General features: G+C 51.1%; 1 protein-coding gene across 1 annotated transcript; it reads right to left on the reverse strand.

Annotated features, from left to right (window-relative positions):
* Positions 1–2,525: 2,525 nt before the first annotated feature.
* LOC126522119 (uncharacterized) lies at positions 2,526–4,346 on the reverse strand. The gene has a single exon (XM_050170901.2). It carries the CDS (start codon positions 4,344–4,346, stop codon positions 2,604–2,606), a length of 1,743 nt encoding a protein of 580 aa, XP_050026858.2. The 3' UTR covers positions 2,526–2,603.
* Positions 4,347–12,599: the final 8,253 nt, after the last annotated feature.

The raw sequence follows: 12,599 nt of genomic DNA on the forward strand, positions 1-12,599 counted from the left end.
CAGTATCTTCCTCCCGGCTTTGGTCATGGACAGCCGCTCCAGTTGAGAGGTCCGTTGCGCTTCGGCTATTTCTTCGAGCGTATTGTGTAGCCCGAGTTGTAACAAGCGGGTCGTGCTTGTGGACTCGAACAGGCCCAGCGCCGTCTTGTACGCTCTTCTGATGAGCACGTTGATCTTGTTTCGTTCGTGTTGCAGCCATCTGTGGTAGGCTGCAACGTACGCGACGTGGCTGATGACGAAAGATTGGACGAGCCTAATTAGGCTCTCCTCTCTCATGCCAGCCTTTCGGGAGGTGACTCGCTTGAGGAGTCGAATCGCGTTGGCTGCTTTTGCCTTGAGACGGGTGATGGTTTCGCCGTTCCTTCCGTGCTTTTCGATGACCATGCCTAGGATCCTAATTTTGCCGACCTCGGGGATCACGTTGCCGGATTTGGTCACGATTCTGATTTTTTCGCTTTCGCGTTGTCTGGACTTGCCTCTGCTGTATTTGGTAGGTGGGAGTATGAGAAGCTCCGATTTGCTCGGCGAACATCTCAGTCCGGTGCCTTCCAGCTGGTCTTCTATTGCGTCGACGGCGGCTTGCAGCGCGCCCTCGATGTGGGCGTCGCTGCCACCGGTCACCCATATCGTGATATCGTCCGCGTAGATGGTGTGCCTGACGTCTTCGATGCGCCCGAGCTTTTCGGCCACTCCGATCATTACCAGGTTGAACAGCATCGGCGAAATGACCGATCCCTGCGGTGTTCCGGTGCTCCCGAGCTTCTTCTCTTGCGTCTGTAGGTCGCCTGCTCGTAGCTCGACGGTCCTGTCCGTGAGGAAGTCCTTGATGTAGTTGTAGGATCTTTCCCCCATGTTGAGCTTGGAGACTTGGGACAGAATCGCCGAGTGTTTCACCTTATCGAAGGCGCTCTGCAGGTCGAGCCCTAGGATGGCTTTGTTGTCGCGGGCGCTGCCACCATCATCGATGATTTGGTGTTTGAGCTGCAGCATCGCGTCCTGCGTGCTGAGATGCTGTCTGAAGCCGATCAAAGTGGCCGGGTACAGCCCTTCTCGTTCCAGGTAGTCTTGCCACCTGTTGAGCAGGACGTGCTCCAGCACCTTGCCCACGCAGGACGTGAGCGAGATGGGCCGGAGGTTATCCGTGTCCGGCGGCTTCCCCGGCTTGGGGATCAGGATGGTCTTGGCTGTCTTCCACAGCTTTGGCAGCGCGCCCGCTCTCCAGCACTTGTTGTAGTATTTTGCGAGCTTTTCAATCGAGCCGTCATCGAGGTTCTTGAGCGCCTTGTTCGTGACGAGGTCCGGGCCGGCTGCCGACCGGCTGTTGAGGTCGTGCAGGGCCGCGCGTACCTCCTCGACGTCGATGTCACGATCCAGCTTCGCGTTAGGCAGGCCGCTGTACGGTGCGTGTTGTTCGGTAGGTGTAGTCGGCAGGTATTTGTCGTTAATGCGCCTGGTGACTTCATCGACGCCGTGTGCTGAGACCGCCCGATGTATGAGCCTGGCGAGTCTGTCCCTTTGGTGCGACTTGGTCTTCGTTTCGTCGAGCAGGTGCCGCAGTAGGTTCCACGTCTTCCCGCTATGCATCTGCCCGTCTGCCGCGTTGCAGATCTCGTTCCACTGTTGCATGCAGAGAGCGCGGCAGTGATCCTCGATCGCTCGGTTCAGGTCCGCCACCTTCTTTCGCAGTCTGCGGTTAAGCCGTTGTTTCTTCCAGCGATTGAGTATCGACTGTTTGGCCTCGATGAGATGCGCAAGCCGGCTGTCTACTTTGTCGATCTCCGCGCCCGTTTCAATCTCTTTGGTCGCGTCGCGTACGCTCTTGGTGATTTCGGCCGTCCACGAGTCGATGTCTTCGATCTCGTCGTCACCGTCGCTCTTCTGGCTTCTGGCGTCTCGAAAGGCATCCCAGTCTATCCATCTGTGAGTTTTGACGCTGGTGTCGTTGTGTTCCGGTATGCCGATTTCCACGATGGTGTGGTCGCTGCCTAGGTCGATCCCAGTGTTTCTCCAGGTGATCGCGCCCCGGATGTCGTTCTTGACGAACGTGAGGTCCGGAGTGGTGTCCCGGGACACGGAGTTACCAATTCTCGTCGGATGTGTCGGGTCCGTGATGAGGGTGAAGTCGAGTTCCGTGGCGTCTTGGTACAGGTCGCGGCCCTTTGCTGTGTACTTGTTGTAGCCCCAGGCAGGGTTCATCGCGTTGAAGTCTCCGCACGCGATCAGCGTGTTGCGGCCCGCTGCGGTGCTGGCTCTGTGCAGTAATGTTTTGAATCTCTGTTTTCTCTGAGATGGGTTGCTGTAGACGTTGAGCAGAAATATGCTTCCTTTCCTCTTCTTGCCCGGGATGATTTCGGTGAGTGTGTGCTCGATCTTGTTATTGCTTTGCAACTCATGTTCGACGAACGTGAGTCCCTTCCTGACCAGGGTGCACAGGCCTCTGCCGTCGGGTGGTCCCTTCTGCACCCTGTAGCCGGGGAGGGACGGTGCGTCGGTTAGTGTTTCTTGTAGTAGTATAACGTCTGGCTTGTGCGCGGCATGAACGATGTGCTGTTGGATGACTGCCTTCTTCCTTCCGAAGCCGCGACAGTTCCACTGCCACGCGGTTACACCTGCTGTTGCTGGTGTTGCGTTGGCGGCCATGATTGCGTTGGCGTGTACGGGGCTCCCTGGTTGGGTGGATGATGCGCGAAGAGGGGCGCAAACGTCGGGTGGCCTACCATCGGCTGTAGGGTCCTTTCGATGTAGGCGAATCTGTTAGTGTTATCGGCTTGGTAGGTCTCCATTGATTGTTTCAGTGCTGTCACTGCTGCGATGTTTGTCGTGATTAGCCGTTCAAGTTTGCTGAATGTCGCTTCGAATTTCGCTTCGAGGCTGTCGATGCGATCGTTTTCTGTTTGCGTGCGCGTGGCCTCGATGGCTCGCTTCTTCGGTGCCGGTTCCTCTATGGCTTTCTCCGGGATGTTCGTTGTCGTTTCCTCGGCCTTGCTTGTGCTTGGCGTGGGTCTCTGTAGAGGCTCGTCGTTGCCTAGCAGCAACTGACGAATCTCGGCGATCTCTTTCGTGAGGTTGTTGATGGTCGCTCGCAACGCCGCGTTTTCTTGTCTTAGGAGCTCATTTGCCTCCCGGACCTTATTAATATCTTCTTTCTTCGTGGTGTCGGTGATTTTCTGCGCGTTCCTTATGTTGTTTCCTTTCGCTGCGTCGACCCAGCTCACTCGCTCACGTGATGGTGACGTTTTCCTGCTGAGGCTTCTCTTGCAACAACTGCTGTCTCTGGATTTGGGCGCGCGGTTTTCCGATGGGGTCCTCGACTTTCGCGCAGCTGGCGGCTTGTCGAGTGGCGGGAAATCGCTCTCCGACAGCAGCTGGCGTTCGGCCTGTCGGCGCTCCCATTGTCGCTTGCGCACTACGTAGGGGACCTTGTATTTCGCCTTGCACGTTCGGCCTCCGGTCGGGTGTTCGCCTCCGCACAACTGACATTTTGGGGTACAGCGATGGTCTTCTGTAGGGTTCGCGAGTCCGCAGGCCAGGCACGTCTTGATTGTGGGGGTCGGGCAAACGTCCTTGCGGTGTCCCACTCGGCCGCACTGCTGGCAGACGTCGATTTGTTTCTTGTAGAGGCGGCACGGTATCAGGGTGACTCCGTATCGGACAAAGTTCGGTACCTTGGGCCCCTGGAACACCACAATCGCAGTGGTCGTGTTTCCAATCCTTTTTGAGGCCACTGCTAGCGGGTTCCTCTCGTTGACGATCTTTCTATCTAGCTCTTCGGCGCTCGCGTCGATGGGGATGCCTCTGATGACGCCCTTCACGGTGTCGTGAGGTGCCGTGCGATATGCGCTGACCTCGTAGGGTTTGCCTTGAATGAATATCTCCTGGATTTTAGCGTACCTTGCCGCGTTGTCTTCGTTCGGTGTACTTACGACCATGATGTTCTGTTGTGTGTTGGGGCAGATGGTGTCCGCGGCGCTTTCCTCGCTCGTGATCTTGGCCGCAGTGAGTATGGCCGCAGCGACGGTGGTGGTGCCGGTCTTGACGATGTCCAGTCCCCCTCTGGGTCTGACAACTATCTTGGTTTCTTCTAGTGGCATGGCTGGCATGCGTGCTGCCTTGATGGCCGAGGCTCTGGCGTTCTTGTAGAATTTTGACCTCGTGCTTGTTTGACTCCCGGCGGGTCCGTCGGGCTTGCCGCTGGCGGGGGTCCGCTGGCGCAGCCTCGACATGCGTTCCCCCGCGAGCGTCCATCCGGCGTCGCTGTGGTATTCCTCGGGTGAGATCTCTGTTCCCTGAACTTGAACGCACGTGTGATTGTCCACGATCATTGTTGTTTCAGAGGGCGCCGCCATCTCGGAGCTGACGAGCGGCAGCCGCCGGGATGTACGGCAGGCCGCTGTCGGTGCGACGGTGTTGTTGGGCCGAGTGTCCGCGGAACACGCCTAAGCCTAACAATCCTCCGCACGGCGGCAGTAGATGCAGTCACCAAATGTGGCAAAGAAAAACGCACCTCTGGGGTCAGCTGGTATCGGTCGATGCCGCTCGCCTTCACGGACACATTGGTGCAAGCAAAACTTTGGTACGAGGTAATTAGCACTGCGTAATTGGCTAGCAATCACGGAGCCGAGCTCTGACTAGGGACGAGCGCTTCTTCTTCGTCGTCGTTCTCCCCTGCCGCAGAGAAGCACAAAGAACCAGCGTCTGGGTAGAAGTAACCGCATGCAGAAACACGCGCTCTGTAAAAATAATAATTGAGGCGTGCTGCCATCTGCCGAAAAGGAGAGAAACAGCGCGCATAGCTTCTCGATTGGCTTAGCGCGTTTCGTATGCTAGTCTCGGAGGCCGACAAGAGCATCACTTTGCTTTGCCGCACGGCCACCGGTGTCGCTAGAATATGAAGTAGTAAAGTTTCCGTCGGCGCGTTCAGGTGGCGCCGCCATTCTTCTCGCGCGAAAAGTGATGCGAAGCAAGTTCCAAAAATGCCGCAGAGAAGCATTTTTGGAACTTGCTTCGCATCACTTTTCGCGCGAGAAGAATGGCGGCGCCACCTGAACGCGCCGACGGAAACTTTACTACTTCATATTCTAGCGACACCGGTGGCCGTGCGGCAAAGCAAAGTGATGCTCTTGTCGGCCTCCGAGACTAGCATACGAAACGCGCTAAGCCAATCGAGAAGCTATGCGCGCTGTTTCTCTCCTTTTCGGCAGATGGCAGCACGCCTCAATTATTATTTTTACAGAGCGCGTGTTTCTGCATGCGGTTACTTCTACCCAGACGCTGGTTCTTTGTGCTATGGACGTCACCCCGACAGGCCCGAGCAACAACTTGACGCTTTTCAGTCACTAGAACAAAGAGGGGCTCACTGCAGGTTTTACTGCGCTGTCCAATAAGCCTTGCGCTTATGAATGGCTCACATAGCTTGGACACGCGCTGCTAATGTGAGGTACAGTGAGATCTTTTAACAATGTTTTTTAAAAGTATACTGAACTATCACACAGACAGCTCTCAGCAGTGGCGTAGCCAGGCAGAGTGGCCACGCACTTGACAGAGGGCAGGGAGCCAGGTAGTGAGAGGGCTGGGAACGCCTCCTCGATCGTACACCAATTTTCTTTCTTTTTTGTGGGATGGGGGTGGGGGAAAGGGAAGCATGCATAGTGTGTCGCAACTACCATTCACCAAGTTTTAAAAATATGCAAATGTCACGGAGCTGGACACAACCAAGGTAATGCTGTTTACCGTCGCTTGTAGATACTCAGATTAATTTTTGCATTCCATTGCTAATTACAGTCGTAATTATTTGATCAACTTCTCAAATATTATACTTGAATTAGAAGTGTCACTGAGAAAATTGCAGAGCATTATGAAAAACTCCCGATACAGCTTTCTGCTGCTCAATATGTGCTACATAAAAGTATTTCTCCGTCGTGGGCGGAGCCACCAACTTGATCGGGGAGCCTTCGGTTCCCCTAAACCGAGTTCCTAAGGACACTCTAATACAGTTCGTGTCACTGCCACTGTCGAGCGTGAAATAAGCCAGCGAATACACGCAAAGTGCCTCCAGCGTCCAGTCGCGCGGCAACTTTGCGTCTATTCGCGGACTTCTTTCATGCTCGTTGCACGTCGCAGAAGACACCCAGATGTTTTGAGATCCTGGCCCCACAGAAGCATCAGTCCAGAAAGTCACACTAGCTCTTCCACGGTACCTCAAGGCGACAAATGGAGTACCTGGCCGTTGATTTGCTGCGCCTTGTCTAGCGCGCTTGATTAACTTATTTACTGGGAAGGTCGTAATTAACCCATACACTTTAATTTGTACACTTTAAACATTAAGCAGCACAGAAGATGCTTCACTGTGCAGCATGTCCACGTTGACTGTGGAACCCTACTTCATATCAGGCTTGCCTTTGCCGCTATTATTGTGGTTCACTGAAGTACACAAGATGCTTCACTGCGGGGAAATTATGCCATTTTTTTTTGGAAACATATAAGATTCCTGCCATGTTAATTTTCTTTTTTCCGTGATTTCCCCTTTTTTCGCTCATAGGAATGAACGAAGTAACGATTTAGGAATTCAGCCGACATCAACGCTTGCGGTTCATAGGATGAGTTCGTCAGTGCTGGTTGTCCTAATCTACATGTTCATACATCGAATCTAGAGGTCAGGCCAGACATTGCATTTTTAGGTTATTTCTAGTGGCAAAAAAAAAAAAATAGACACGTGACTTCCGGCACACTTTCAATAACGCAGCTGGGCTGACCGTGGCACGGAAGCTTGGAGGAAGGTTCCTTCTTCCATGATTTCTGTTTTCCCCTCCTTGGTTTCCCACGCATAGCAAGAGCAGGGTTATTTAAGATAATAAATTTGAAAACATTTGACACTCTGCAATGGCTCTATTAGGGAAATGGACACTCACTGCCATCCAAATGGATTGCCATTGTTATCTTCAGCTTCCAGTAGTGCAACATACTAAAGAGAAACTACAGGAAAAGCCACGCGGATTATTTGGGTAATTACGGAGGCTGCCGGGAAAGCATGTAGCTGATGTCGCTTCGAAGTTCTCGGCGCCATTTCGGACGATTGCATTACGGGTGACGGAAATTTTACGAATTATATCCTGTTGTGCTTGTAGGTCCATACAGCTCAGATACAGTAAACGCATATCTGTAGGGTTCAGTAATGAGGCCCCTTCGTGTTGTCTGAGGACATACAGTGACGCCATCTTCCGTTGGCGCGCCTCTGACGTGGCATGATGTACAACACGGCGAGCTGCTCAGTTTGGCTGCCGGCACTCAAACGAGGAACCACGCAGGCGCCCTTTTCCGTGTGTGCCCTAAAAACAAGTGAAATTGGTAACTGACGGGTCCTATGCAAACTGCAAACGTACAACGCTATGCGGGGCCTTGTGTTCTCGAACTACAATGCAAGGCAACTGGGTGAGGGCGACGCGATAGAATTTGCGTGGAAGAAACAGTCAAATATATTCGTTTTGTGCACTAAAAACAGCATCCACTGTCGCCTCAGTTCAGCGATTGCACGGATTCTCTACGAGAAGCTGCACGTGCGCATGTGGGATAGTAGTAAAAACAACTTCTGTCCTGGATTGAAGTGCCCCAGACAGTCTGTATATGTTATTATTGCGCGACCTTTATATTTTGCTGTGAGTGGCATCTCCTGTGTCTGTCACGTTCCTTTTCTTTTTCTTTTGTAGTTGGAACATATTTTTTCGAGATCGGCCAGTTAACAAAATTCGGCAGCTTGTTACACTCTTGCAACACGTGAAGGGGAAAGCCTGCTGCACACGTGGTAATGCATTAAGTTATACGATCCGAGGAGTCAGACTTCTTGTTAGACATAACGAGCCGCACGTGCGAAGTAAACTATCCGTAGTGTGAGTGTGCACTGTAGTAGTCGAAGATGTGGCAGCGGCCAGTGATGATAACGGATGTTTGCAAACAAGCTTTTTAAGAAAGAGCTGTTGCTGCATGAGTAGCTTCCCGAAAACCTTAAATAAATGATTGCCAAAAAAAAAAATCAAGTTGTGAAAAAATAAAAGCGCTCTTTGCAAGCAATAACCCACTGGTTGTAAAACCGCTACATCTTTAGACTGCCAAAAACATTAAAATACAGACTACGAGCAAAAATAGAGAGTTGTCATGTAGGCTTCCACCCCGAAAGCGAAAACAAAGCTTGCATTACCCATTTTGTTTCTGCATTGCTTCAAAAAGTTTTGTAGTTGTTTCACTTATAATAAATTGCGATACTTTGTTTAGCAGACGGAGAGCAGTTACAACACTTTAATAAGACGTTGTTGCGAACGCCACCGCTTTCGAAAGAGTCATTTGTGCCTTAGATAAATAAATGAAAGGAAAAAAAGTATGCGTAGATCACTGTGGATAGCGTGTCCGACTCCCAAATGCATATAGCTGCTGTGCGATAAGTTGGAATCCTAATGGTCATGGTTGCAGGCGAGTTCTTATATATATATATATATATATATATATTCACCCTGTGCCGGTGGTGAAGCTAGAGTTGAAGAGGTAGCCTGACGGCGACATAATGTTAATGACAATGGTTGTCGCCAGCGTATCAAAATGGACAGAGAAACAGGGAAAGCGGAGTTTCGAGCGCTTTACTTCTGTCGCAGCTTAGAAAAAAAGTGGGTAGCCGCCATTATTAGAATCATCATCATCACTATGTCATTATGGCAATGACGGCATCACAACAATATAAAGTTTCAGCTTCGCCCGAAAGGCGAAGCATCGATTGCGATAGCAAATGATTAGACAGCTATTCGAAACAAGGATAGTAACTTTATCGGCCTTATAACGTTGTAAACATTCGATTACTAACTAAATTAACAAGCATGAGGTCACGCGTGCACAGGCAAACATAGCACATCACACTCGATGACCGCTGACATTCGTTGTCAATACACTGGCATGAGGGAGAGCGGCAGCAGCAGTGAGCGAATTGACCTTCGCGCTGACTCTCGCTTCAGCGTGAAATAAGGGGTGAGAACACAGCGCACACGAAGCTATCAGCCCTCGGTGCACCTAGACTCTGTACCCATCGCAGGTCGTTTTCCAGATACGGTCCGCGCGGCCGCGCTCAGCCGCGCCGGAGCAAGGCAGCCCCCTTGCTGCCTTGCGCGCGATGGCAGACGGCACTTTCCACCCTGCCTTCCTCCCTTGCGCGCGCGACGTCGAGCCACCATCCTTCTCCGCTCGCACTCGCACGTTTTCACTCGCACTCACAGCATGCAGCGCGCGGCCACGATGTTATCGCGCTTGGAATTTGTACAGAACATCACGGCGACGCCGGCGACGATGGTGGAAAAGCGCCTGGAGTGTCCATATAATTGCTTTCGTAATAAAAGAAAGAAAATCAGTCTTTCTGTCCTATAAAAGAAAGTAGGTGCACGGTTGAAAAGTGTATCTTTGTTTGTGCGTTATCAGCAATATTATTCTACATTGTAACAGCGCAGACGGCCGACACGAAGAAGGTCACCGACAAGCGGTTTCCCGTGACGTTCTATATAATTCCATTTTCGCGGCCTTCTATATTATTCCATGGCTTCTGCTATTATCCATCAAGGTGTCTGCAACATTTTAATTCCGTGGGAAGCAGCCGGGGACTGCAACGCACGTACTGGCTGCTATTAAGAACGACAAGAATAGTTGATCTGGTGCTAGAATAGAATTGAGTGGCGCTAAATTATTTCAGAACCTTCCGATGGCAATATACAAATTAGCCGAAGAGCAGATGCAGGCGTCATTGTAATACATATAACGACAAGAACGACATTGCATCAACCTCCTAGCCAGCATGATCGTTGAAACGCTGAAATGTACGGTATTCCAGCCGGAGGACGCGCCCTTATTGCCAAGTGGTCAAGACCGAGTCAAGCGACTGGCCTGCGCCGCCATTGTGGTATTCCCCTTCCGAGACCTGCAGCAAATGTAAGCGGCCGCGCCGCCGCCGACTCGCGAAGGGAAAGGCGAGGCATGACCGCTAGGCGGAAAAGAAAAGCTACCCACTATACTGCGGGGGCGCAATCGGTTGCTTTCGCCAGCCGTGATGAGTGGAGGGCAGCACCATATGTGGTAGTGTCAGAGGAAACCGGGCTTCGCGTCACGTCACCGGACACTCCTCTCTCATGAGTGGAATGAAGCACCTTCTGGTGCCTCTCTCACTGCGAACGGCGCGAAACTGAGAAAAGAGCTGAGAAAAGCTAACGCTCTTTAAAAGGCTTGCTAAAGTGGGATCGTCCAATGTCGACAAGCAGCCCAAGCCAGCTAATATTAAGCAATTGGTGATTCAGGCCAACCTATTCAGCGAGCCAAGCTGTGATTACTGGGAGAGGTGCTGCTCGCGCCTGTTATGTTGTTGACCGCTTTCCTCTTACCACTGGGATAATGAGCATTGTGTTCTCCCTTTCAACACTGCGCGAAAAAACCAAGACGCGCGTGTGGTTGCGTTTTTTCGGCACGGAAGCGGAGAGAAGAGCGGTTTCGGATAACCAGACTTGACGTACATGACGCCATTGGTATCCCTGCTATGGATCTGTGGAGTACCGACGATTTATATACGGGACATCTTGTGTGTTCAGGATGTGCTTCGACTTAGCACGTAGTGGGCTGCAACAATCATGTAGGCGAGTAAATCGTTGATCGTGCAGATAGCTGTGCTCTGTTATAATATGTAAATACGTGAGCCATAGATTTCTCTATGCGTGAGCCCCATAAGTATCTCTGTTGCTCAACTTCACGTGGAGAGGTGAATAACTCTCTTTATTCTTCCTCCGACTTCGCGAACTCTGACTACTCGCCAACCAGCCATTCTAGTCACGAAGATATGGATGACGGCGTGGGCCCACTTTTAGCGTCCCTCATAGGCATTATTGCGGTACTGCGATGAGAGACTCCGCAGGCAAGAATCGTAAGCCGGTGCATGTTGTTCTGTTCGCGGAATCTTTTAATGCGAAGTATTCTCTAAGCCGTAACAATTTGAATGTGCTATATATATTGTACCGGAGCACTTCAGCGCCATTTCTGTGCCGGCACGGAGGAGCAAGTTGACGTTCGTGTGTTTCTCGCTCTGTCGGTCTTTCGGGCTGCGGCTGCCTTGTGTTATGGCCCTTTTCCAGACGCCGTGCCCACGTTGCTGAGACAAATGTGCCTGTTACAATATATATATATATATATATATATATATATATATATATATATATATCGTGATCGCCGTCACTGTGATGTCCATTTTTCGCCCGGAAAACTTGCAGGCCCATATCGCGTGCTTCGCCACGTGACCGATGTCACCTATGAAAACTCATTCTAGCCACTCCTACTACGTCCTCCGCTGTGACAGCCAGCAGTGACATTGTCCACGTCGCCAGACTTAAGTCCTACATCTCTCTATGCGCCTTAGGTCTTTAACAAAACCGGGACGGTGCTTTTGCCGCCTGGGAGGTAGTATTACGATACCATGAACAGATGCTCAAGAGATGAGCGGCCGCGAAAAAGACGATGAGGTGTCTGTGCTCTTGGCGCAAGCGTGTATCTGCCTGGCGGTGTGGCTTCTGATTAAATACAGTGTAAATAGACTCTTTTGTCTGTGTCTTTCCACGCGTAACAATACATATATATTGTCCCACGGCGGGATTCGGACAGAGAACCTCTATAGCACAGCAACCCAATGCTGCAAATATTACGCCATAGACGTGTGCGTCGACAAGCGGAATATAGAAGATCCTTAAGAATTTCTCGCGTCTGTGCACCATGCTGAGACGCTTGTAATCCTTCGCATTACGAAGATGTCAACTGCAGTTGAATCTGCCGAACTTTCTTTTATCAGCCTCAACCCCACCCCCTCCCCCTAGATGCAAGGTTGGTCTTGTTCTTATCGATAATTGTGAGACACAAGCCACAATGATAGCACGAGTTTCCGACAGATCCAGCTATACTTAGCACTATTCCCCAATGGGGAATACTCTTCTGGCCCAACCATCGTCGGGTGCATCGTGGTTATCCAACTATTGGTTGTGCCGAGCGTGGGAATGGACACTAGGCTTAAGTAGGCAGCTGACTGCTACAGGGTACATACGTTGTGGCAGCTACTATATGGGCGACCTGGTCGACATTGCGCCTTGCATTTCCCGGCAAAGGTTATAGGAAGTCTCCGACTTGGCCTACGGCAGATCCAAAATTGAAAGAAAGAGCTTTCGGGTAGATTTGGACACTTCGTTTCGACAGGCAATTAGTTCTATAGTGGGCGTACACACGGCAGGCGCATTTATTATTTCTTGTGTGGTAAACTCACAAACTCTGAGCCGCGGTCTCTATGCCTCCGCCCGCCATAAGATGGACGCATAACGCCAGCGGACGTGCACTGTTATTTTTCTCTCCGATGCATAATTTGTATCTTTGCCTTGCGTTAACAATTTCGCACTTGTATTATTATTTCTTATTCGATCCTTTTTATGCCTTTATTGTTGTCTTACTATAATGCCTCCTCCCCCTCCCAACCAACCAACACACACACACACACACACACACACACCTCCGCTACTGAATGCTCCTCTGGCGCCGGTAAGGTAATATGAATA

The sequence above is a fragment of the Dermacentor andersoni genome, chromosome 6 (genome assembly GCF_023375885.2).
Source record: "Dermacentor andersoni chromosome 6, qqDerAnde1_hic_scaffold, whole genome shotgun sequence".
In the NCBI taxonomy this organism is placed as follows: Eukaryota; Metazoa; Arthropoda; class Arachnida; order Ixodida; family Ixodidae; genus Dermacentor; species Dermacentor andersoni.